At 51.7% G+C, this 24904-nt stretch overlaps 5 protein-coding genes and 1 pseudogene across 5 annotated transcripts; all 6 read left to right on the forward strand.

The window, feature by feature from the left end:
- Nucleotides 1–455: 455 nt before the first annotated feature.
- On the forward strand, nt 456–1976 carry SAPIO_CDS5212 (Palmitoyltransferase PFA5; the record flags this gene model as incomplete). The annotated part of the gene is made up of 3 exons (XM_016787582.1): nt 456–570; nt 696–1163; nt 1240–1976. 3 exons carry the CDS (start codon nt 456–458, stop codon nt 1974–1976), a joined length of 1320 nt encoding a protein of 439 aa, XP_016642597.1.
- Nucleotides 1977–2958: 982 nt separating this feature from the next.
- On the forward strand, nt 2959–5306 carry SAPIO_CDS5213 (Sister chromatid cohesion protein eso1; the record flags this gene model as incomplete). Its single annotated transcript, XM_016787583.1, has 2 exons — nt 2959–3086; nt 3323–5306. The coding sequence occupies 2 exons, from the start codon at nt 2959–2961 to the stop codon at nt 5304–5306; spliced, it is 2112 nt and encodes a 703-aa protein (XP_016642598.1).
- A 3774-nt stretch (nt 5307–9080) lies between these two features.
- On the forward strand, nt 9081–10495 carry SAPIO_CDS5214 (uncharacterized protein; the record flags this gene model as incomplete). Its single annotated transcript, XM_016787584.1, has 2 exons — nt 9081–9248; nt 9542–10495. The coding sequence occupies 2 exons, from the start codon at nt 9081–9083 to the stop codon at nt 10493–10495; spliced, it is 1122 nt and encodes a 373-aa protein (XP_016642599.1).
- Nucleotides 10496–14976: 4481 nt separating this feature from the next.
- SAPIO_CDS5215 (uncharacterized protein) lies at nt 14977–19281 on the forward strand (the record flags this gene model as incomplete). The annotated part of the gene is made up of 9 exons (XM_016787585.1): nt 14977–15066; nt 15371–15449; nt 15508–15974; nt 16134–16321; nt 16391–17580; nt 17709–18386; nt 18567–18772; nt 18877–19000; nt 19085–19281. The coding sequence occupies 9 exons, from the start codon at nt 14977–14979 to the stop codon at nt 19279–19281; spliced, it is 3219 nt and encodes a 1072-aa protein (XP_016642600.1).
- A 1604-nt stretch (nt 19282–20885) lies between these two features.
- Nucleotides 20886–21809, forward strand: SAPIO_CDS5216 (uncharacterized protein; the record flags this gene model as incomplete). The annotated part of the gene is made up of 3 exons (XM_016787586.1): nt 20886–20926; nt 21023–21099; nt 21166–21809. 3 exons carry the CDS (start codon nt 20886–20888, stop codon nt 21807–21809), a joined length of 762 nt encoding a protein of 253 aa, XP_016642601.1.
- An 844-nt stretch (nt 21810–22653) lies between these two features.
- SAPIO_CDS5217 lies at nt 22654–23295 on the forward strand (annotated as a pseudogene; the record flags this gene model as incomplete).
- Between the last annotated feature and the right edge of the window lie 1609 nt (nt 23296–24904).

Here is a 24904-nt window from a genome sequence, read left to right on the forward strand (position 1 = left end):
GAAGTGTCAGATGCGGCTCAACTAGGACAGCCCGGCTGTGGGAAAATTCCGAGCACAGAAAGAATGGGCTTCGAAGATTGGCGTGCGCGTCTTCTTGCCCGATTCGTTAGGTTTCAGATGCATTGGAGAAAGAACGGTTGCAATTGGAATGTTTTTGGCAATTCTCCAAAGATTTTTAATTGTTTGTTCTGCAGGGCAGCTGCGACTCAGCTGCGTCTGGAATTTATTAGTAATCTCGGGCATTCTTCCCCAAGTGACTTCATACCGATGGACACGAGCGTCTACGTTTGGCAGCAGCCATCTCCGGCCACTCTTCCAATCATCTTCACCACAAAATACTGCTCTCCATCTCGACTCCAATCCGCTCGCGTGCGTCTTCACGCGCTTTCGTGAGGGGTTTGTCCGCGCTCGAAATCGAAACCTTCCTTAGAGAATGGCAACGCCGCTCGCGAAGCATGTCGTCCACTACTAGCACATCTCTCGGTGTGCGATGGATTACACGACTGGTCCCTTGTTTCCTCCTGGCCCTCGCCGGTTATGCCACCTACGTTGTCATAGGCCGGATATGCGGTACGTCGTGTCTCTGGAATCCCAGATCAATTGATATATATATATATTCTTCGTCATAGGGCTTTTTGTTTTGGGGCAGCTCTCGTTCTCAGCCTTGGCAGCTTATTGACAGATTGTGCCCATAGTCGACTTCCTCCTCCGCGAACGACACGAAACCGGGCTTGCCATCGCCTTTATCGTCCTCTACTTCTTCTTTTTCGCTCTAGGAATTACTTGCTACATTCGCACCATCTGGATCGTCAAAACCGACCCGAGTCTCGTGCCTCTCGAACCCAATTCGCGGGGCGCCAGAGTGCTAGAAAGTCGTGAACAACATCGTCGCAAGGGCCTCAAGAATGCGTTTAGTCGACCGTACAACGACGAAGAAGCTGCGATAGGCTATGCGCCTCTTGATTCGAACCCCGATAGCCCAGGACTGGAGAAGTTTTACTCCAAGAACGTCTTCGTTTGCGAGAGCGACGGAAGACCCAAATGGTGCCATGAATGTGGACAATGGAAGCCAGATAGGGCCAGCCATTCTCAGGAAATCGAGCGATGCGTGAGAAAGATGGACCACTACTGCCCATGGGTGGGCGGCATGGTGGCTGAGAATTGTAAGCTTTGTTGTTCTGTCTTCTTCCACATACAATGCAGAGCTGATATGCTAATATTTTTTTTCGTGCATTTTAGCATTCAAGTTTTTCGCCCAATTCACATTCTACGCCTGGCTTTTTTGTGCTGTTATTGTCTCTGCGGCAGCCTACACCATTGCCAAACAAGTTGAAGATGGCAGTGTGCCCGATGGACACACATTCGCGGTTCTCGTGCTTTCTGGTTTCCTCGGCTTCTTCAGCTGCGCCATGTCTGGGACGGCACTCCGTTTCATCTTGCAGAATATGACTAATGTTGACCTTCTCAAGAGGCAAATGAGCTATCAACTTGCCGTGAGAGTGCCCCTGGGAACGCAGCCCACCGAGAAGTTCGCAACGGTTACCTATCCCCTCCCGCAAGCACCTCCAATGCAGCAGGTGCAGCCTTCGCAACCGACTGCATCTCTCCCATCTCAACAGCTCTCCTCTCAGCCCATTGTCCAGGCTGCAAATTCAGCCCAGCCAAGGGCTGAGGAGGAACCTTCGAACTCCCGTGATAGACTCGCCCAACGTACGTTCGCCATCCTTCGCACAGAACCAGGAGAGAACCCGTGGGACCTAGGCTACAAGCGAAATTGGGTCACAACCATGGGAAATTCCCCCATAGACTGGTTCCTCCCGATCAAGAGGTCGCCGTCGACACTCCATGACAACCCGGAAAGCGAGTATCCGTACGGCGACCTTCTTGCGGAGCTCAAGGTTCGTTACGGACTCGATCCGAAGCCTTGGACGGACAAGGACGAAGGCATCGAGATGCGGGAGCGCAATCGGCGGTGAGTGGTCTGGGATACGATGACTTCATCCCCCATTACGACTGGAACGGATTCAGGCTGAGGAGTCCACTTCTTTTTTACGTATATCCAGCTCAGCACTTTGGTATTGTGTTCTTTCCTTCTCCTCGGTTCTTGGAGCATAGAAAGGGGTTGAGCATGAGGCGGTTATGGGGAGTTTTGAGTCGGCTACATTGATATCACGGTCTTGTCTTTTTTTTTTTTTCTTCTCTCCTTTGTTTTTCTTTTATTTATCTCTCAACCCAAGGCGTCGCGCATATAACGATGGAGGATGGAAACGGAATGTATCAAATATCCATAGATCCAATGTTTAATGTAATCAGATACTTCAATGCATCGATTGAGAGCGATGCTCTGTCCACTTCAACCACGATGCAAGCGACCAAACTAATGGTTGTTGACCATCATCATCCTCTCAGGTCCAGAACGTGGGGCAGATCTTGACGGTAAGATCGGAGCAATGAACCCCCTGTGCCACCAGGCTTTGCCCGAATTCTCCGCCTACATAGCGCGATCGTTCGGTCTAAACCCCACTATAATTCAGCCCACACCTGCCAGGAACCGTTGGGGAACACGACCGTCGGGGTCAATATTACGAAGCAGCACGGGAAATCATGATTGCATCCGCCGAGATCGTGAAGATCGATTCGTGAATCGTATCTCATCCTCATTCTCTCAGCCACGTACCTCGTCAACCTCGAATGTATGATTCTTCGCCCACATTGCGTCGTTCGCATTCGTTCCTCATTACTTCTTATTCCCAGCTAGCCGAATAACCAATCTAAGCTCTCCTACCTACCACGTCCCCGATGTCCAACGAACCCGTCTAACCTCTTTTCACACTCTACCTCCTTGCCTGCCTCCCTCACCCCCTCCCCCCCCCGCGAACCTCTCTTTCGTCCAAGATGGCATGCAATAGCTCTCAGCCAATGCAGCCGTCTGCATTCACTCACCGCCATCTCTCCCAAATGGCATCATACTCGACGGCCACACCGCTCCGAGTCATCGCCCATATCGACCTGGATGCCTTCTACGCGCAGTGTGAGATGGTGCGTCTCGGAGTCCCCGGAGACGTTCCTTTGGCGGTGCAGCAGTGGTACGGTGTCCCCTCCCAGCTTCATCGACTGTGGTTCTTTCTGTTCTTTCTTTCTTGTTTTCTTAATATTTTTTTTCCTTCTCGAAAATCCCGCCAACGGCATCCAAGTCACCGTAGATCTAGTGCCACGTATTGCCCGAGAAGGGGATAGATGCAAGATTGGTGGGCTTATGAAGTGACGCTACGCTGTACGCTACACGTAATATCTGAAATCTAACACACCCGCACATTCCCAGGCAAAGTCTCATAGCCGTAAACTACCCGGCAAGAACATTCGGCGTCACGCGCCGAACCACAATCACAGAAGCCCGCAAGCTCTGTCCCCAACTCGTCGCCCAGCACGTCGCCACCTGGCGTGAAGGGGACGACAAGTGGGCGTACCGGAGCGACGCCGCCGCCAACATCGCGCGGGACAAGGTGTCGCTGGATCCGTACCGTCTCGAGTCGAGGAAGATCCTCGCCGTCATGAAGGAGGTGCTGCCGCCGGCTCCGCTGCAGAGGATTGAAAAGGCGGGGATTGATGAGGTTTTTGTTGACCTCTCGGCTCACGTGCATCACATCCTCCTAGCGAGGTTCCCCGAACTCTCTCCCACTCCTGGAACGGATCCGTCGGAAGGGCTGCCTCCTCCGCCTGTAACAGCGCTGGACTGGCACTCGGATTGTCTCGTGCCTCTCGACGAAGCGGAGGAGGTTGAAGACCCGGACTGGGATGATGTGGCGCTCAGCATAGGCGCTGACATCGTACGCGACATTCGCGCTCGAGTCTGGGAAAAGCTACACTACACCTGCTCCGGCGGAATCTCACACAACAAAGTCCTCAGTAAACTAGGCTCCGCCCACAACAAACCGAACAAGCAGACCATCATCCGCCGCCGTGCCGTGACGTCCTTCCTCGCCCCCATCAAATTCACCAAGATGCGCAACCTAGGCGGCAAGCTCGGCGACCAAGTCGCTTCCGAATTCGACACGGAGGAGATCAACGGGCTCCTGTCTGTACCCCTCGCCAACTTGAGCGCGAGGTTGGGCCAGGAGACGGGCCTATGGGTTTACAATACTATCAGAGGGATTGACCATAGCGAGGTCAACTCTCGCACTAAGATTAAGTCTATGCTCTCTGCCAAGTCCTTCCGCCCCGCTATCAATACGCGTGAGCAAGCCGAACGCTGGATAAAGATCTTCGCTGCGGACATATTCAGCCGCTTAGTAGAAGAAGGCATACTAGAAAACCGCCGGAGGCCTAAGAGTGTAAACCTCCATCTAAAGCACAACAGTCGGACTCGTTCCCGCCAGACATCAATCCCTCCGGGTAAGAGTTTGGATCAGGCCTCACTCGTCGAGTTGGGTAACACACTTCTCACGCAAATCATGTCGGAAGGAGAGGTATGGCCATGCTTTCACCTGAGCATGAACATAAATGGCATCGAGGACGGTGTCACGGGGAATATGGGGATAGGGGGGTTCCTCATGAGGGGAAATGACGCGCCCGGATCAAAGGAATCATCGACGGTTCTACGGAGCGATCAAGCGGCTAGCTCGGATTCGAAAGTACAAGCCAATATCGATGGCGGAGCGGATAATTCCGAGAGAAAGCGTCGACGCTCCGGAAGTGAAAGGATAGATCAGTTTCTCGGCATGACATCTGTGCCCTCGAAGACTAGCCATGGCGACCAATATAGGGATGAACGTCGAAAATGCTACGCAACTAGTGGTAATGAGGCCCATGGCATCCACCCAACTATTCTGGAAGCAAAGCTCGACTTAGGGCGGACGAAGTGCCTTCCTATCCCAGAAGCTTCTAGGGACCTCAAAGGCCATAGTGGCCGGAATCGACTGTCAGGAGAAGGGCCGGCACTGACGTCAGACCATCGATGCCCAAACCGTTTCAGCCAGACCGCAGCTGACGAAAAGGATCGCCCCGCCCTGTTTACGTGCGGCAGATGTAATACATCGTTTGCTGATCCCACGGACCTACAAAGCCATAACGACTGGCACATTGCTTTGGCCCTCCAGGAAAGGGAGGCTCAGGTCGAAGAACGTGTTCGTTCAGCATTTGCCGGCCGTCTGGGCGGTGACCTTGGTCAGCTATCCAGTGCCAAGAGCGGGAGAAGGTTAGCAAGTGGGCCAACTACGTCTTCTTCAACCCAGTCGTCGAGACGGGGTGGTGGTCGTGGAACAAAACCAAGGCTCGAGCCGGGTCAGAAGCGCTTGAACTTTGGGTAACCAGCCCCCCCAGGAGGTAATATCGATTGGCGGAAGGTGATGACAGTTGCAACCCCCCAAACTGCTCATCGCCCTGGGGGATACCAACATGGACGGATGATATTCAAGATCAGGAGAAAATGGCCAAAGGTGGGGGGATGGAGAGGATACCCCTGGAGACGCCCCAGAACTGCACGATCTTCCAAATCGTGCCCATGAAGTTCCTGAGATTCTCGAAACAATCGATTCCGTGGCCTGCAGACACGCCACGACATTCGGCGTCTCTTTTTTTTTTTTTTTTTTTTTTTTGTTGAGGAGCAAGCCCGAATAGCGCTGGTTGAAAGGATCAATTGATTCCGGGGAGCAAGGGGTATAAGATAATTCCGCAACAGGTGAGCAGATGTCCTGCAGATATTCTCCTGCGAAAGTACTCCGAGAGGGTGAATGCAGCATCGCCAGGTCCGAAGCAGCATGCCTTGACAGGTCGCAGAATGGCCATATGCGGCTGGTACACAGAAAGCGATCACTAGCCTCTCGGATATGTTCAGGTTATGCCGGAAGCATCCAGACATGCCCCGTTTGCATGGCGTTCTTTCCATCTAGGGCTCAGGTGCCGTGGACAAGAATGGAATTGCATGGATAGCGACCCAATCCAAGTTGCGCAACTGCAGCAGAAACCAGGGTCCTTGGCCAGGGCTCCAACATCTTTCTATCCTATTCGCCTTTGGCAATTTTCGCCAATATCTCTTTTGCTTACTCTACGCGTCGGGCACCCTGGGGCAGGCTTAATCGAGAATGGAGGTACTCGGTATACGGGTAGGAACGTAAGATTGGGCGGCAATGTCAGTACCCGGCTTGTACGTGAGTACGCTTTCATGTGCTGCAGACGAAGAGGGACGATGCCAGAAGCTAGGAAATAATTTCTAGCGTCCACGAATGAAAGCCGATTCGGTTGTCTCGTTGTGGATTTGAGTCTGAGAATAAAGCATCGAGAAGCTGAAGTTGGTGAAAGACTACTCCCAATGCGGCCCCCCTCGACTTCGTTATCTGGGAAGAGGACGCGCTGCATTGGCGTCGTCCACCCCTCACGTGCCTGAGTAGGAGGTCGACTCTGCACGGGGTTTGGCAGATGACCAGAGACGAGGGCGGGCGAGGTGTTTGTTGCATATCCGGACAGCGAATTACGCAATGACTCCACAAGCGAGATATTGATACGGTTCGAGTGATTCCCTCTGAATCAACTCATCCAAGTAATAATGGACATGTGGCGCCTTCGAGGTGAGCAGGTGAATTGATTCTGCCAATGTTCGCCGGGTTCCTGGTGAAATGGAAGCCCCCGGTCGTCATGCCGTGAAAGCGACTTTGGGTGGGTGCAAGTGCTGATTGGCTGCGGCTCTTCGTTAGGCACAGATGCTGTTGACTGTGGATGTGTCGGGCATCGATTGGCGCGATTCTTCTGGAAAGGGACAATAGCTTGAATCTGAAGCTTTTCTCTGGCTCTTGCTCGACTCTGCAAGGCATTGCTACCCAACAAACAACAACGGTGGCAATGAACGGTTCGAAATGGGCAATCTAACGGGGTCCTGCATACCGCCGACTTGTAGCATGCAAGTGTGTCTTGTATCATTTACCTATGGGGAGAGATGTGTTGCGCGTTTCATTCTCCCCTACACCCGGTAATTGGTAGGCGATAGAGAATTGGAGATTAGGCCTGCATGATCCCATCCAGCGACAGACACGTCTTTGTTGCTGTTTGGCGTACTTCGTAGCTGGAGCTGCTGCGACCTGCCTGAGTGGGTAGTGCAGATTCGAAGCCGTTCTCTCATGGGCTTGGAATGAGTCAACCCGAGCCCGGAGAGAAGCAAAATGCGGTGGTTATTAACAAGCCATTCGGGACAGATTATTCTGCTGTTGAGACCTCGAAGTCCGGCCAGGATTGCCAGGATTGCGAGTGGAGAGATAGAGAGCTGAGTCGGGCTTGGTGTATTAAAGGAGGGAAGAAGTCGAAGGTATTTCAAACTTGTAGACCTGACATGCTGTTCCGGCCTTGTTCTTTCTTAGCATCCATTTCCCATACTAAAACATCCAAATCTTGAAGTATTGGGAGAGAGCCAGGCAGATTCCGGGCTGTCTTCACTCTTCCCCCCTCAACGCTGCATCGGCCAAACCTAACGGTTACCGCCTCAAAAGCTGTCAAATCTTCCCACTTCTGATACCTAATTAGGATCACCGAAGGCGCCTTCTTCTTCTTGTCTCTTGTCCGTTGTCTGTTGGCATGCAGAGGAAGGAAGTGCACAAACGAGAGACTCCACCAAACTGCCCCCAGAAACAGAAAGAGAAACGGGGTCAGATGTACATCAACGGCTACCAGAGCACATGCGGTACATTTTGCGATGTAATTCTTATCCCTCAGGACTACCAGAAACCCAACTTTGCTCTCCTTTCAAAGCCCTTTGACTGGCACGAATTTCCCTCGACCTGACCCGAGGTTAGGTTTAACAAACAGCAGACAGAATAAACTATTTTTCCCTCACAAGATTCCCGTTTATTCAATTTTCCCTCCCCCCCTTTTTTTGCTTCCTTCATCGAGAATCCATTCGCCATCTTGACGTCTTGTCCTTCCAAAATTAACCGGCGTGGATACATCGATAGTCAAGTCACTTGGTACTTGACTCTTGCCCAAGTCGCCTTTCCTTTACCGCTTGGTTGGATCCCGACTGCCTGAACCGTTTGCTGAGCACCCGGTACCAGCCGTCTGCTGGTACGATCCTTCCAACCAGGGTCCAGCCTCCCCCCCCCAAGAAACACAGCGCGTTGTGCCTGTCGTTTTCGACCCCAGCCATTTCGCACGCCCGAGTCAACCCCGCTTCTACCGTTTTCCGGCTCTTCCACCGTCTCTCAAGTCAACAGTGATTGAACCTTCGGCGTAAACGTATTGGCCCAACGGCAGACACTTCTGATACCGTTACGACTGTGCCCACCAGTCGTTCGCCTCTGAAAAGAGCAAACTGAATACAAAAAACGGTAGTCAAAAACGCTTACCGGGCTTGGATGTACTTGATGCATCCATAAATCCAACAAGGCCTACGATTCGCCCTCGGTCTTTGATCAAAACCTGTCCTCAGGCTACCAAGCCTGCCTGACCACCAGTTACCTTTCGTCTCAACCATTCCTCCCCTCCTGCCATTTCTCTGGCTCCCTCCACGGCAACTCTCACCCAACAGGAAGACGGTCAACATCCGCCACCCTGTCTGACGCTGCATCATTGACTCCTTGGTGGTCCATCTGCCTTCCTATTCACTCCATACGTTGCACATTATACCCAAACTGTCCAACCACCGCTTGGGTGTGCTCAATTCAGCGGAGATAGGTCGAAGAGTTTGAAGCCCAAGAAAGGAATAACACACGCTTGAGGCGAAATCCCGGTGTGGCTCTTTCCTCATTTTTGGTTTGATGTGACTAGGGGTTTAAAGCCTGTCCATAGTTGTACTCAGCTGTCTTGTACTCCGCAAAAGAGTACTTTGGGTCTACCAAGTTCGAACCAGGGGACTTTTCGCCTCCACTTCTGCCTTCGCCCAGAGTCACAGGGCCAGTCATTTTTTTGCTGCAGCCCTGGCCCGACCCCACCGATACTCTTTCCCCTTCTAAACCAGACAGCCCCCCATCCTCTCAGGTTCCATCTTTCTATTCACATCCTTTCCCTCTTCAACCATCAACTCAGCGCTGCAGGTCATTTCACATCACCTCTTCTCTTTAACCTCCATTTCCCTTCCTCATTACTCTCATCCATCTATAATGGCACGACGACCTCCCCCCGCGCAGCCGATGGCTCCCCCGCAGGCGCCCAATTCTCGACAGAACGAGTACTTCATTCCCCGCGATGGCATCGATCGCGAAGTGATCACGGCGGATATCTGTCGTTATCTCGGGAATGATGCCCTCGTTCGCCCTGGCACTTACGATGTAAGCCATCACTCTATTATCGGAGGTGCAATTGATTTTGCATCGTTCCTGTTCGGTTCTGCTGTTGCCTGATTGCGATGGCAGACCATCTCTCTCTCCCAGCACTTAAAGACTAATCATTCATTAGGACCCTGAAACAGGTCATCAAATAAGTGGCTACTACATCACTGCCTATCGAAACTTGACAACAGTGAGCCCCCATTCTTCCGACTTGGTCTCGTGTCGACCATCGATCGAGGCCTCTCTCAGACCTTCGCTCGATATACTGAACATCGACGTTTTTTTTCCATTAGGCCATGATCGAGGACCTCAAAGCCGATTCAGCTCGGTGGGAACAGGAGAGGCGGGCGAAGTCGTCCCGAAACGCCTCCGGAGGTATCAACGCTCCGAGAGACTCATCGAATCCCATATACTCTAGAAAATCTAACTCACCCACCACAGTCCAATACCACCATTCGGATACCTATGCCAGGAGACAACGTGGCGGACCGTCTGAATCCATACCCTTCGGTAGTGGTCGTGAATTTGATCCCCCGCCCAGTCATGATGGTCCTGGATATGCTGGGTACACTCAGCAGGGTGGTGCTGGCCAGTTCATGCCACAGCAGCAACAGCCCCAACCAGGCTATCCCGGAGCAAATCAGAGGACTCCCTATCCATCTGGTTACCCTCCGGCTCCCAATCAATACTCTCAGCAGGATCCAGGCTATGTACCGTCAGGTCAATCTAACATGGGCTATCAGCAAAGTCAAGACACATGGGTGCATGGAGCCGCCCGGCCGATGAACCCCGGATACAGGGAACCATCCCAATACAGCCCTGGTATGGGCACCCGCGATCACATGATGACCACCCCGCCACAACAAGGAAACTACCCTCCTCCCCAACACTCCCAGCCCGCGTATGGCGGCCAGGACTACTACGCCCCGGGCCCAGGCGGAGTATATCAAACGATGCCTCAAGATTCCCTCTATGGTCGTGGTGGAGCGTACCAAGATCGAGCGCCTAGTGCACCAGTGTCAAAACCGCCTGAGCGGTTCTCAACGACGGCCCCTTCTCAACCCCCTCCTGAAGTATACGGTGGACCCATGCAAGGACAAATGCCAGGCCAGATTCCAAGCCAAATGCAAGGACAACAATTCGATGACCCTTCTAGGAACCACGACCAGACTTCAGTGCCTCCTCCCCCACGGCGACAGGAGACGCCGAAGCACCAATCCTACAAGAGTGGTGGCGGACTTCGATAACTGCTTTCCATCTTCTTCGTTTCCTTCGTCAAACTACACTTGAAGGACCTGAATTCTCCCGCCCTTACCTCCTTTTCCCTATCATCCATCCTCCATACCCCTCGCTCTCCCCCCTCCTCCCACCCCTTTTTTTCTCACCATCATAGGGTTCTTTGAAGAGCGTGAGTGTCGTGAGCTTCGGGACATGTAACCTGCTTCATCGGCCCTGATGCGCGCGTAGTTTTGCCAGTACCCAGGAAACCTTGGAATGGATACCGCTCTTCCCAGGAACTTGCCAGGAATTTCAACGTTTTACTGTCCAATACTCCGGCCCTATTGGACGACCTTGTTTCTATCTACCCCACTGGAATGCCAAAAGCAGGATGATTCTGAGCAGCAAGTTTGCTCTCTAGTCTCCGCGAGGCAAGTCAATTGGTTGCATCCCCGGATTTTATTTCCTCAGTTCAGAGACCCGGACTCATTACCAGTCTCCGGTTATGATAAGAACGGAGTACTACAGTTTCTCACAGTTCCTTTTTCAGTCCCCTGGACTCCTTTGTGGAACCTGGATGTTTCTCATGACGTCTGATGAGCTGTTTATATCTTTGTTGATTTGCAACCCCGGACCGGAATCAAACCGGTTCCCGTTTATTTTCTCTTATTTTTCCGCCTGGCACGCCAGCCTGCATGATTGCTCATGGTAAATACGTTTTGGAGGACACCGAGTGTTAAATGACAAAAGAAACTGGAGAGCAATGGGAAGATCTTGAGATTAATGTTTTGGGAGGATATCGTTATACGAGGCTGGCGGCGGAGCATCCCATACTTGCGTCACCTTGCTGTCCGGATCCGGTCCGCTTATCTCCAATCTGTGTCGAAGGTCGTTCAAGTTTGTTTATCTCTGCTCTGCTTTATTCGAGTTTGTGTTCTTTTGCGCGATCATTAGAGCGTGTTTGCTTGCTGTCTCTACATTATTATCTCCGGAGCTGGTGGAATTACAGGTTGGGCGGATCATTGTTTATTTCTTTTTTTTTTTTTTTTTTTTTTTTTTTTTCTTTTTTTTCACCGGCCACTTCAGTTGTTTCAATTTCCTACTTGTCTATCTCCGTCCTCTCTTTTGATTTGCGCCTCATCTCCTAGCCCGCCGTCATCTTGCTCTGATCATGAGCCAATGTGTTTCATTCTTTTTTCTTTTTTTTCTTTCCTCTTGGGAGACAACCGCGGCCCCGGACAGCAAGGTGAGTGAATACCCATCAAGGTGTATATATACGTGATGATCAACAGCATTTTGGACAAGGACACCTCAAACTTGCGCTCTCGGGCACTCTCCTGGATTTTGTTGTCTCTACTTTATTCTTGGCTGTTATCATGATACGTGTTCTGCTTCTTATTGCCTTTACTGACTTGATTCGGCCGTGTATACCAAACCATTGGCAACATATCTTCCGTTGGACTCATCCATCTGGCTACCGGTACCTGGGCTTGTTCTTTTCCACTGGAACGCTACTTGCTACCTTGGCTTGATAGCAATTGCCTTAAATTTCGGGGCAGTTTTGAGTTTGGGTCTGGCCAGACACGGGATTAGCAGCAACTGCGTCTTCTCAAAAGGAATCAGCCAGCGTGGTTTTCATTCCGTGGACCCGAGGAATTTCATCTTTATGAGCCATTACCAAACTCACAATAGGGGAGGCATCAGATCTGTCTGAGCTGTAAGCCCCTGGACATGATGGACTTTCCGGCCACACGCGACTCTCTGTTTTGTTGACGCAGACTTTGCCCACGTGGCTTCAACTAACTGCGTTGTGCCACTGCATTCGTTCTGTTTGGTTATGCTGTCGACTATGACTCCTGGGGCACTTTAGAACAACCTTAGGCTGGATATATATCGTCAGCCCTGGCGAACAACGGTACATCGGTCGATGATGAAGGCCTTTGCTATCATCCCGGAACATCAGGCAGTCCCGTATTCCTTTCGGACTTTGGAACTTTGGAACAGATTTTCCCTAGGACTCCGATTTATGGATCCACTACGTTCGACTACCCAGCCGGAATTCATTCCCATCAGTTCATCTGCCAGAATACACAGAGCGTTCCGTCCCAGGGGTCTAGTTTTGAGTTCCCCCGGAGCCGGACATAACTTACCAGGGGATACATTTGCCGCCGGATGTCGCTGACATGAGCCTCGGATAGACGGCGGGGGGGAAGAGTGGTGTGCGGATGGGTTCTCAAGGGCAAGTGGGTTTTGTAAGGGGCTATTGGATCACTGTGGGAAGTGATTAGAGATTTAGGAGATTCCTTGGCATCGATCCTGTACTCTGTTAGGAAGTGTGTGAAAATTGGTCTTGGGCATTTGGCGTTTAGGTTCGAGGAACTTGATTGTTTGTATGATATCAGATGCGTCTCTTCGGTCTATGTTCGATTACAGGTTCATTCTCCATCTGAGAATAAGTCATCACGACCGAGCGCACGGCGTAATTCATTTCAGCGTTGATACATGGCCTCTACGACCCCATACCTCACTGGGTCCTGCACATTCCCGTGGGCAAGCCTCTCTGGAGAAACTTGGTGAAGGCTAACCCCGCGCCGCCACCTTGGACGGTTGATTCATCGATTCCGGGCCTGACAGATGCGAGGATAAGGCGCAAGCATAAATGAGACAATCTCTGCCTAATGATGACCTCCTTCCATTTTAAGGGTGTTTCTCATTCTATGAACATTCTATGAAATGCTTCGTACTTGAAGATCGCAAACAATACTACGTAGACCCCAAAGCCAGGGACAGAAATATGTGGCTGAACCCAACGACACGGTGCATTGCTGGGAGAACTAATTACGCTGCCGGATTCGGGGGAAAAACAAAGAGATGCTAGGCAAGATAAGAGGCTGGAATGACTCACTCGAGCATCCGACACCCGCGTACTCCAAGATTTGAGCATTTCCCACCAGGTGGCTTGGGAAAGTTGCAACGTGCGTTCGTCCTGGTTGGTTCATGCCCATTCTTGTTGGGTTGCGAAGTTGGGATCTGGGCGTGGTCTGAGATTAGACTGCATATTCTATGTCCCTGTGCCTGGCCCACCGAATCCGTGTTTCTTACCCGTGAATTAACCGCATCACTAATATGACACCAATATGAGAACAATTTTGCAGCAATGGCGGTGGAGACTGCTACCTAAGAGCTAAACTTCATGCAATATCGTAACCAAGAGAAGAATTTTCCGAGACAGTATCAAGCTCAACCCCATTACCATTGCCGGGTGAGGGAATGAAATTCTTGGATTATGGTTCAGGCGAAATACTATGTAGGCCCTACCCTAGCGAGATATGCGAGGATGGGGGATCAGCTAGGGAGAGAAGAGAAAAATGCCCCAGAGTCTGGAAAGCCATGAGGAAGGCTTGCTTGCCGCAGCTTCAACGTGTCTGGGAACTTCGCTCTTGGCGTGGTTCCTGGTGATGTAGATACACAATCCTTCGCGTGGCTGAAATAAATGCCCTTGGACAACTCATAGAGCGGGATGGCAGCATGCGGATGCAGAATGTGGAAACCTGGGGTAAATAACAGGAATCCCACCGCTCCAAGACAACCAAGCCTCTTCGGTTCGATATTGAAGAGGACCGAGGTATAGGTACACCGCCCTTGCGGCGGCGTTATGATTTTCACTGTAGTCATTTCTCGGTGTGGCAATATTGAACTATTTCAACTGAAATTTGGAGCCAGGAGGGTATTTTGATGTACTTCATCATTGACCTTGCCGCTGGGCTGGACATGCATAGATAGGACTTGTACCTTTGTATTTATCGATTTGATTGACCTGAGTGTTGGGTACAAGCCCAGCCCTACCTCGAAAAATGGCCGTTTTCAATTGGTCAAGTTCCTCGGTGCTGAGGTAATCCCATCGAGTGCACAATTTCGTTTTCAAGGTACCTTGACAAATGTACCTGACCGGACTTCGCAGTTGGTAAAACCACCCGGACCAGACTCTGAGAAAGTAGTGGGTCCCCCCTCTTCATCCATCTCTGGCAGAAAAACAACAATGCCACCCATTCCACTCCTGACCGCCTTTGTCCCTCGAAAATAATACCAAAGAACGGGATTCCTTTCATCTTTTTTTCGCCCTTGTGCAACAACCTCTCGCTAGTATCATTTCTACACTCCTTGAGAAAGCGCAGCAGGTGAGATACGACGAACGAGAGAGAGAGAGACGAGTGGGAAATAGAGGGTGATCCCACTTCCCGAATTCACAAACCGAACAGGCAGGCCAGGTCCTCTTCACCAGTCAACACCTGACGCCTTTTCCAGCACCACTGTGGGCATCCGGTTCGCTGATTTCAAGCCCTGTGGTTCTCACTGTCTGGCTGAATTCTCCCCACCTCCTTGGCTCTCTTTCCCCTGATGCCCCGCCATTGCATCGTACCTTCGCACAATTTCCAACCTTTCAACGCCCAACACCTCCTCTGAACATTGTCAGCGCTGTCGACTCGGGGACTGCCCATAGCCGATAAAAATGGATATCGCCAACGTTCGAGGGTTACTCCTCGCCACGCTGGATGCCAATGCCGACACACGAAGGCATGCCGAGCTCCAGCTCAAGCAGGTACGTCAACAACTCTTCGGACTCGGTGAACGCCGCCCACGGGCAAAAAAATGCGGGTTGCCAGATAGCCGTCCTTTGCGAAAGACGCGACAGAGGAATCGTGCCTTAGTTCCATCCTAAGCCAAAGTATCCTATTTATTGCAAAGACTCAAAATTTGGGCTTATGGATCAGTTTCTATTTGTCACCCGAGGATGTGGGCTGGCTCTCCTCGCGTCTCGTTCCTGTGGCAGGATGCAAGCAGCAATTCAAGCACGATGTGGCTTATTTCGTCTCCGCTGACCGATCGACTTGTATTTTCTCTAGGTCGAGGACCATGGCGGCGTCATGGATGCGCTCACCGAGATTATGCAGACCGAACAAGACAACAACGTTCGTCTAGCGAGTACGCCGGCCCAGAGACCGCCTGCTATGTGCGTTTCGGTGCTAACGTGGCTCTCTAGCTGCCATCTACATCAAGAACAGAGTAAATCGTTCCTGGTCACGGACCGAACATTACGCGACCGAGAAGCTTCTCCCAGAAGATGAGAAGGCCCGCTTCCGCGACCGCTTGCTCCCCATCCTTGCTGCCTCCCATGGCCCCGTCCGCCAACAGCTCGTTCCCGTCCTCCAACGGATTCTTCAGTTCGACTTTCCCGACAAGTGGCCCAATTTTATGGACTTCACGATGCAGCTCCTGAACACCAACGACGCCCCTTCGGTTTTGGCGGGTCTCCAGTGCCTTCTTGCCATCTGCCGCGCCTACCGATACCGCTCCGGCGAGACCCATAACCGCACGCACTTCGACAAGATCGTGGAAGTGAGCTTTCCTCGTCTCCTCGCCATCTGCAACGAGCTCGTGAATCAGGAGAGCGAAGAGGCTGGTGAGATGCTTCACCTTGCCCTCAAGGCTTACAAGCATGCCACATGGGTAAGTCTTCTTTTTCTTTTTTTTTTTTTTTTTTTTTTTTTTTTTTTTTTTGGGGGGGGGGGGGGGTTCAGAGCGCTTGCGCCCTTAGGGGTCCTCACTACAATACACGGGCTCCCGGAATCATGGCTAACACGAATGGGCCTTATTGCCCTCTCCTAGCTTGAGCTTTCACCTTTCCTGCGACAGCGCGATAACAACATCGCCTGGTGCACCGTTTTCCTCAACACCGTCTCCAAGACCATTCCGGCTATCGCCATGGTCGAAGAGGACCCGTACGAGCGCGAGAAGCATCGTTGGTGGAAGGCGAAGAAATGGGCGTACTTTAACCTTAACAGACTCTTTATTCGGTAAGTCTGTCCTAGCTGACGCACATTTCATGTGGCATTTTGACGGCGCTAATCCGACTCCTGGTGTAGACACGGAAATCCCTCTACGTTTACGAAATCCGCCGACCCCGATGTTCTCAGGTTCGCCGAGGAGTTCATTGTTAGGATTGCTCCAGAAATTCTTCAGAAATACCTCCAGGAGATCGAGAAATGGGTTACCAAGACCACGTGGCTTAGCCGACCTTGTCTTTCGTATACCCTCGTCTTCCTTGACGAGTGTGTGCGACCCAAGGAGATGTGGCCCTACTTGAAGCCTCATCTTAACACCCTCATTACCCACCTTGTCTTCCCGGTTATCTGCCTGTCTGAGGAGGATCTCGAGAAGTTCGAGGATGAGCCCGAGGAGTACCTTCATCGGAAGCTCAATTACTTTGAGGAGGCTTCCGCCCCCGATATTGCCGCTACCAACTTCCTTGTCGGCTTGACCAAGACGCGGCGGAAGGAGACGTTCGAGATTCTCAAGTTTATTAATGCCGTCGTCACAGAATACGAGCAAGCGCCTGACGACAAGAAGAACCACATCGCCAAGGAGGGTGCGCTGCGCATGATTGGAACCCTTGCGCCCGTTATTCTCGGCAAGAAGAGCCCTATTGCGGACCAAGTGGAATATTTCCTTGTGCGCTACGTCTTCCCCGATTTCACCAGCTCCCAGGGCTTCCTTCGTGCGCGAGCTTGCGACATCGTCGAGAAGTTTGAGCAGCTCAACTTCCAGGACCAGAATAACCTCGTCAGCATTTACCGACACATTCTCGACTGCATGGCGGACCCCGCGCTCCCCGTTCGCATCACCGCCGCTCTCGCCCTTCAACCTCTCATCCGACACGACATTATCCGAGCTAGCATGCAGCAGAGCATCCCGACCATCATGCAGCAACTCCTTAAGCTGGCTAACGAAGCTGATATCGACGCTCTTGCCAACGTGATGGAGGACTTTGTGGAGGTCTTCGCTACTGAGCTCACCCCCTTCGCTGTCGCCCTGAGCGAGCAACTCCGAGACACGTATTGTAGAATTGTGCGGGAACTCTTGGAGAAGAACGACAAGCTCGGAGAAGACAACGAGTATGGTGAATATCTGGATGATAAGAGTATAACGGCGCTCGGTGTCTTGCAGACCATCGGTACCCTCATCCTGACTTTGGAGAGCACTCCCGACGTGCTGTTGCACATTGAGACCGTCTTGATGCCTGTTATCCAAATTACCTTGGAGAACAAGCTCTATGGTAAGTTGAAGTAAAACCCTATGGAATGGGCAGCGCCCGATGCCCCCCCCCCCCCCGGGGTACTGTCCAGACTATTTTATTTGGCTCGGAAATTATAAGCGTCCTACATACTGACATGATTAACACAGATCTTTACAACGAGGTGTTTGAGATCATTGACAGCTGCACCTTTGCCGCCAAGGCGATATCCCCGACCATGTGGAAGGCATTTGAGCTTATCCACCAGACGTTCAAGTCGGGCGCGCAGCTCTACCTCGAGGACATGCTTCCGGCCCTCGACAATTTTGTCCAGTACGGTGCTGCCGATCTGACAAGGAAGCCGGAGTATGTCGAGGCTCTGTACTCGATGGTCGCGGAGCTCTTTGTCGACGATAAGCTCAGTCGAGTGGATCGGATTTGTGCGTGCAAACTGGCGGAAGCGATGATGCTGAGTCTACGCGGCCACATCGACCAATGTGTCCACGGGTTCATCGACATGGCCATGAGCATCCTTGCGACTGAGGAGATCAAGGGCAAGTCGTACAAGATTCACCTCATGGAGATGGTCATTAGCGCGGTTCACTACAACCCGATCCTCACGCTTCAGGTGCTCGAGTCGAAGCAGTGGACGAATAAGTTTTTCAGCCTCTGGTTCGGCAACATGAGCTCCTTCACCCGAGTCCACGATAAGAAGCTGTGTGTGGCTGCCATTTCTACCCTGCTCAGTATCCCTCCGGAGAGCGTACCGACCAGCGTTTCTACTGGATGGCCGAGGCTTCTTCAGGGAATTGCTGAACTGTTCAGGACCTTGCCTGCTGCTATCAAAAGTATGTCTCCGCCCCGTGTTCCTTTTCCTGCTTTTATTATCTTGCCCTCTTCCAATTGCGACCATGTTCTTTTTTGATATACTACGCTATGCAATTAAGTTTTATCAATAGCATAATTGCCAAAAAAAAAAAAAAAAAAAAAAAAAAAAAAATGAAAAATTAACACTCCCTTCTCTCTAGGCCGCGAAGAGGCGTTGAAGGACGATTACCAATACGACCCTGGTGCCTACGACTATGGCGGCGATGATGACTGGGCTGACGAGGATGCTAGCTGGGGTGAGGACGGAACGCAGTCCGCAGAGGCGCCGCAGCCAGGACAAGAAGCCGAACCGGCCACGGAGGGTCGGGACGAGAGCAGCGCCTACTTGGATTTCTTGAACGAGGAAGTAAGTAGAAAAAAAAAAAAAAAAACAAAGAAGTGACATGCGGCTGGCAGCAAAGGGGAAACTCGGAGCCTAGAGATACACTAACAGCTCTCGTTTTATTACAGGTTCAAAAGTTCCGAGGCGCAGATGAGATCGACTCTGATGACGATCTCGGCGAGGAGAGCCTTATTCTTGACTCTCCTTTAGACAAGATTGATGCGTATCAGCTCTTTGCCGCTACTATACACAGTATGTTCTATTCAATCATCATGATTGGATCTTGACGGGGATTCTCGTTCGAGTGAGTGTACGGACTTGCTAACAACGTAACAGAGATGCAACAAGAGCAGCCACAGTTCTACACAGAACTTGCGCGACAGATCTCGGCAGACGATATGGGAATGATCCAGGCGGCGATTACCAAGGCGGAGCAGACCGCGATGGAGCAGTTGGCGCTCGCTCAGCAACAAGGGGCTAACCTGCAGATGCAGCAACCGACTCCCGGTGCTCCCAATGGAGGAGCTAACTAAAGTAATGAGGAATATGGAAGCAGCAATGCTCAAGTACGAAGGGAAACGATTATGAAGGAAGGGTAATGACGAGGCGAGTCGAAGTTGAAACAAAGTATTGAGAATCTCAGGTCGAGCGCGGAAGAGAGATGACGAGGAACAAGTTCTTTTGTTTTATAGGTTGGAACCTGTTGGAACAAAAAAGCGACATTAGGTAGAAAAAGAGGAGGAGCCATCATGGAGAGAGAGAGAGAGGGGGGGAGAGAGAGCAAGGATATTGCAATGCAGCGAGCAGATCATATCTGCTGTGCTTGCTATGTCTTCCCTTTCGAAGTCCCCTATTGATATCATCACACACATAACATTGATTCTTGTTTTATTCCCCCTGTACTCACATCACGATCACTTTGCTTCTCTTGCCTCTCCCAACCACCCCTTTTTCTACCCTCCCTCTCATCCCCAATACATTCACCACCACCACCCTTTGACTCCGACAAAAGGCAGAATAGGGAGGGAAGCCCCTGATTCGATGATTGAAGGAGGACCCGATATAGTTGTTCTATTCGCTGTTGGTGCTTGAGAAACGCGGTCGAATTGCTAGAAAGGGGAAATTAAAGTAGATTTCTTGCATGCTCGTTCCTGTGGTTCCTCTCTGCCTTGGTTGGTCTTGCTTTGTACTATGGGTCAGTCTCAATTACAGGCGTCTTCTCGCCTCTGTTGGACTAGGCTGCTGAGAGAAACTCGATTGTCGTGAGGGAACATCAGAGGTTTATAGCCGAGTCTGGCGGGGGGCCTGAGGGAGAGGTGTCTGTCTATCTGCGACCTGAGCTCAAATAAATTCGATTGATGTACCTGCAAAGTTGAATTGGGAGAAATAAGACCTAAATGGCAAACGGGGAGAGTGGTCATCCGTGGATAGTGTTGGCGGCTATATCGAGAAAGGGATCAACTGGGCCGAGATTTTTGATTGGGCTGGCTCGGCGAGGGCGAGGACGAAGACGACGATGATTGGGAATCTGGAAGCCAATTGTGCCCCAAGTTTCATGAAGCGCATTTATCGATTGGTGTTCTAGCAAACGTATAACATTCGGACTTGGCCAACAAGAGGTCTTCAACTTAGCGGTAGTTGAATGAGCCTGGATATAGGACTAAAATGAGAAGAGGACGATGAAGATGATGAAGTCGTCAGTATCCGAATCCGGATTAGGAAATCGGATGGTTCCGGTATGTTCGTGGGCCTTTGGAGAATGAAATAAATTATGCCTCCGAGCTGGACGAGGCCACGGCAATATAGTAGAATTAGATGAAATATATAGATCGATTAACACATATATATGCGTCCGTATATAGCTTGACAAAATTGTATAAATGGTCAATGATGGTTCCTGCGGATGTATGCCCCCGGAGCTGGGGGACAGGCGATTTAACGTTGAACCTCCATTTCAGTTTTTTGGGGATGAAAAAGAGATTAAGAGAGATTAGTTCCTGAGTTTGGCAAATGACTGTCGGATAGGGCCGAGTCTTCCCAATTGACTCGATCTCGCCCCTTCGCAAGCTCGACCTCGGGCTCTTTCCTCAGTCAACCTCTTGTATCGAGGTCGTCGTCGCTTTGCGCTCCCTTCAACATGAAGCTCTTCGTTTCGTTCACACTCGGTGCACTCGTCAGGTTAGGACCAGGCTGTTCTTTACACCCCCATCTGATCACCATCTTCTTCCACATAGCAGAGACTTCTCTCTCCCAACTAACACCGAATTTAAACAGCTTCGCCACGGCCGCCGACGATGTGCCCTGCCCCACTGTCACCCAGGAACTGATCCCCGAATCGTGCGCAGCGACGTGTACGCCAAACTTAGACTGCCGGTTCATCTCAACGGTGACGAACCCCTGCGGATGTCCACGGACAGTCCCGACAGCAAGCCTCATCCAACCATGCAAAGTCGGATGCCCCTACAACGGATGCTCGGTCGAGTACCGCACGATCAACCTCGGATGCCAAGACGACGGATGGGTCCCAGAGCCGAGCCTGACGCTCACGCTGACATCGACGACCCGACCGTTAACATCGGCGACTCGACCGCCGTCCTCGTCGGAGAGACCGACGCGGACCCCCGTGCCTTCGACGGTAACGACTCGGACTCGGACGACGGCTGCGAGCGCGAGTGCCAGTAGTATCACGGAGTGTCCTAAGATGACCAAGACGGTGCCGGCGTCGGGATGTCTGGAGCCCGCTTGCCCGACGCCGAATTGTGTGTTCCAGGAGCCGTTGCCCGTGCCGTGCGGGTGTGGGGATCCGGAGACGGTGGTGGTGGAGGCGGAGGAGTGTGTTACGGAGTGTCCGAAGGGCTGTGCGACTACTACTGTTAAGGTTACGGAGTTTTGTGCTACGGAGACCGGGACCGGAATGGGCACGGGGTCGGGAACGAGGACAGGGACAAGATCGGGGACGAGGATTGCCAAGGGGACGGATACCGCGGTTTCGGAGGCGACTGGGGGTGCTTTGGATGACGGGTGGATCGACGGCGATTCTGGGGAGTCGAGGGGTGACTAGACCTTATCTTTTTCTCGAGTTTTTGGCTGCTAGAGTTTTTAATGTTGATTTGAATAGATCGAACCTATTGGATTAGTAGGGATTAGTACCGGGGCATGAGAGTTCAATTCGGTGTGAGTGATCTCGTCGATGATGAAACAGCAGCGGAAGCATCGAGAGCATCGAGAGCATCTTGTTCCTTGAGAAGAAGCTTATGGAAGGAGTGATGGGGCGGATGACGGATCACCAAGCCAAGTCAAATGGCAGGATGGGAGGTTTGGTCCGGGAAGATTTTCGTGTTCATTTTGGATTCATTAGATTCATCTCGATCGGCCTCATCAAAGGACTCGGAAATATCTTATCACTTGCTGGCTATTGATGCTTTGAACTGTTGTGGGCATGGAGTATCTAGTCAGGAGAGTTTGGTCAGGCACTTCGCCATCCACTCAGTTGGGGCCGCCTGGCCCTTCGTGGCTTTAGCGCATCATCGGTGTCTCGGGCCAGGCCATGCGATTCGGCTTCAACCCTCTCTCTCCCTTTAAGCAACTTCAAATTAATTCATGAACATGGGCTGAAAAAAACCCTCCATTTCCCACACAATATTTTCTCCTCTCCTCTCTGCCTTGCTACAAGGGAGGGAGCTCCAAGCCTCTCCAAACCTCTTCGTCGATCCCCTTGAGTCAAGTTCATTTAAACACCTCAATTTTATTAACTCCATCTAAATCACAATATCTATCAAGCGTCCACAGATTACCAGTATTCTATCATATATATATATAAGGGAGGGCCATCTTTCAACATCGCCAGCGCCGTTCTACTACATTCTTTAAACCTATACAAGGCCTTCCATCCGGCACATCCCTCAATGTGTCCCCAACGGGCAACCGGCAACGGGGTAGACTCCCTCGAGGCCAGGGCCGGCCCGCCGCGGGTTCCAACCCCGTCTACGGGAAACATCGCGGGTCGGCAGAAGGCGGTGTCTGCTTCCGTCGAAGAGAATAAAACGAGTCGTCGTAATGGCGCGGGGAAGGCTGCAGAGAATATCCCCAACAGGGCGGCTCAGGCGAGGAAATCGAAGGGCACCACTTGCCGCTGCACGAAGTCACATGTCGACCCTTCAGGACGTGCGGGAGAACTCCCCGTGTCGACTATTGAGAGCAATGGGAAGCTCAGTAGCGAGGGCAACGGAGAAGCCCACGCACCGAGCACACACCCCCCACAGTCCCGACGAGATGACAGCCCCGGGCCATCGCGGGAAACACTGCCGTTACCCGAGGAGAGTGACGGGGATGACTCTTCTGTTCCTTCGCCGCCTGAAGATGATCCGGCTCTCACGGGGCCGTTGATGCTTGAGAAGGATGGCAAGACTGATAATGTCTTTCTCAAGGGATTAATGGGCCAGCTTGAATCTCTGCAGCAGGAGCGGAACGATGGGAGCCCGGTCCCGGGCTCGGAGCGGGACTCGGACTCGGACTCGGACTGGGACAGACGGAATCGGTCATCCTAGACGAGCAAGGGACGTTACGCTGCTTGAACAATTCCCAATCCCCTCTGCAAGATGGGGGGAGCCTCGATTCATCTGTGTTTCAGACCATGGACCAGGGAGAGCATGCCTGCGGAGGCTATCTTCTTGGGGTCCTGGCTAGTAAGTCGTCACTTGGAAGTTCAAGACCCCGAGCCCGTCCCGTACTCCGCGAGGTCTACAAGAGGTAGAAGGGCACAGTTCAGGGCGACGATGGAGATTTCCCACACCATTGTTCACATGGTGACTCTCCAAACCCAGCGACCTGAAGAAAACCCCATATCATTTAGGCCTCCTGCATCTACAGCCTGTGATAGGCAGGATATCGCCTGGCTAGACCGCCTAGCCGAGTCTCATGGGAGACGGGGAAATCTCACATGCTTTGAGGGCAGTCTCGAGGAAGCAGCGGCCTCGAGGTGATGGACATCTACGATCTTCGGCCGAGTTCCTGGTGATGCCTCCAGACATGTGAGCCATGTGAGCCATGTGAATGCGACTGAATACCTTTCATGCTTCTGGCTCTAAACGGACTAATAGTTCCTGAACGAGCAGGCTCGGCCGACATTCTCGTCGTCGATGAGTGGGTAGCACTCAAGAACCATTCCCGCCTCGACTTGCCTTTTAGGGGAGGATTTGAAGACTCCCGTTGCTGGGCCCTCGCCGCAGAATAGCAGAATAGTTTGGAAACGGTCTCGATTTCTCTGCGTGCATCTTTGGATATCTTTGGATACATACTTGGCTCTTCCTTTTTGGAAAAGAGAGCGGAGTGTAGGAGGTATGCTCGAGCGAGCAAGAGCCTCTGCAGACTCCGTGTTACTTTAGAATTTAGATTCAAACATGACAATGCCCTATTCAATTCTATGCAGCTCACGTTTCCCCGAAGTCTTGATTTTCCTCAGACATAGTCCCCTCTCCTCTAGCTATATCTCCTCCCAAGTCTTCAGGGAATTATGTTCTACGGTATAGCCAAAAATCGCCCCTCACTAATACAAAATGCTCGAGCATAGCTGATTTCCGGTTCCTCCCTATGATTCTGGGCTCGATGAGTATTAGAAGAGGTGAGATATGAAATCACAAAGCCGATGGAAAGCCACGCATTGTCTCGCTCCCGGGCTACAACCGTAGAACAAACTCGATTTCACATCTTCCGATTAGTTGCATCCCCTGTCAGATTTGGTTATCCTCGCGCATGTTCCACGTCGCGCACCTTCGTCTTCTCGCCACCCTGGAGTCCCAAGTCAAGCTCTACTTCGTACTCTCACTTCTTCCGACTTCCCCCAAGCCGGGTATCAAGGAATCCACAAACCAATAAGAATCACCGCACGTCCGAGAAGAAATGAGCGAGGTTAGATGCCTTCTACAATCTTGCGCTCGAAAGTGACTGATGCACAATGATCCACATACGCCCACATCCATGCTCCCCGCAAAATCCTTTCCACCCCCTCCACCCCCTTTAGCTTCATCCAAGACGAACACCCTTCCCCCCCAAGAGCTAAATCCCCATGTCCTTGCTTCGTAGGCTAAGCAGGTAAGCCTGACGAGCATGTGAAGGGAGAGAGACACAGGACTTAGCCCCAAACTTCGACAGTCGAAA

Source organism: Scedosporium apiospermum (genome assembly GCF_000732125.1).
Source record: "Scedosporium apiospermum strain IHEM 14462 chromosome Unknown SEQ_SAPIO_0098, whole genome shotgun sequence".
Taxonomy (NCBI): Eukaryota; Fungi; Ascomycota; class Sordariomycetes; order Microascales; family Microascaceae; genus Scedosporium; species Scedosporium apiospermum.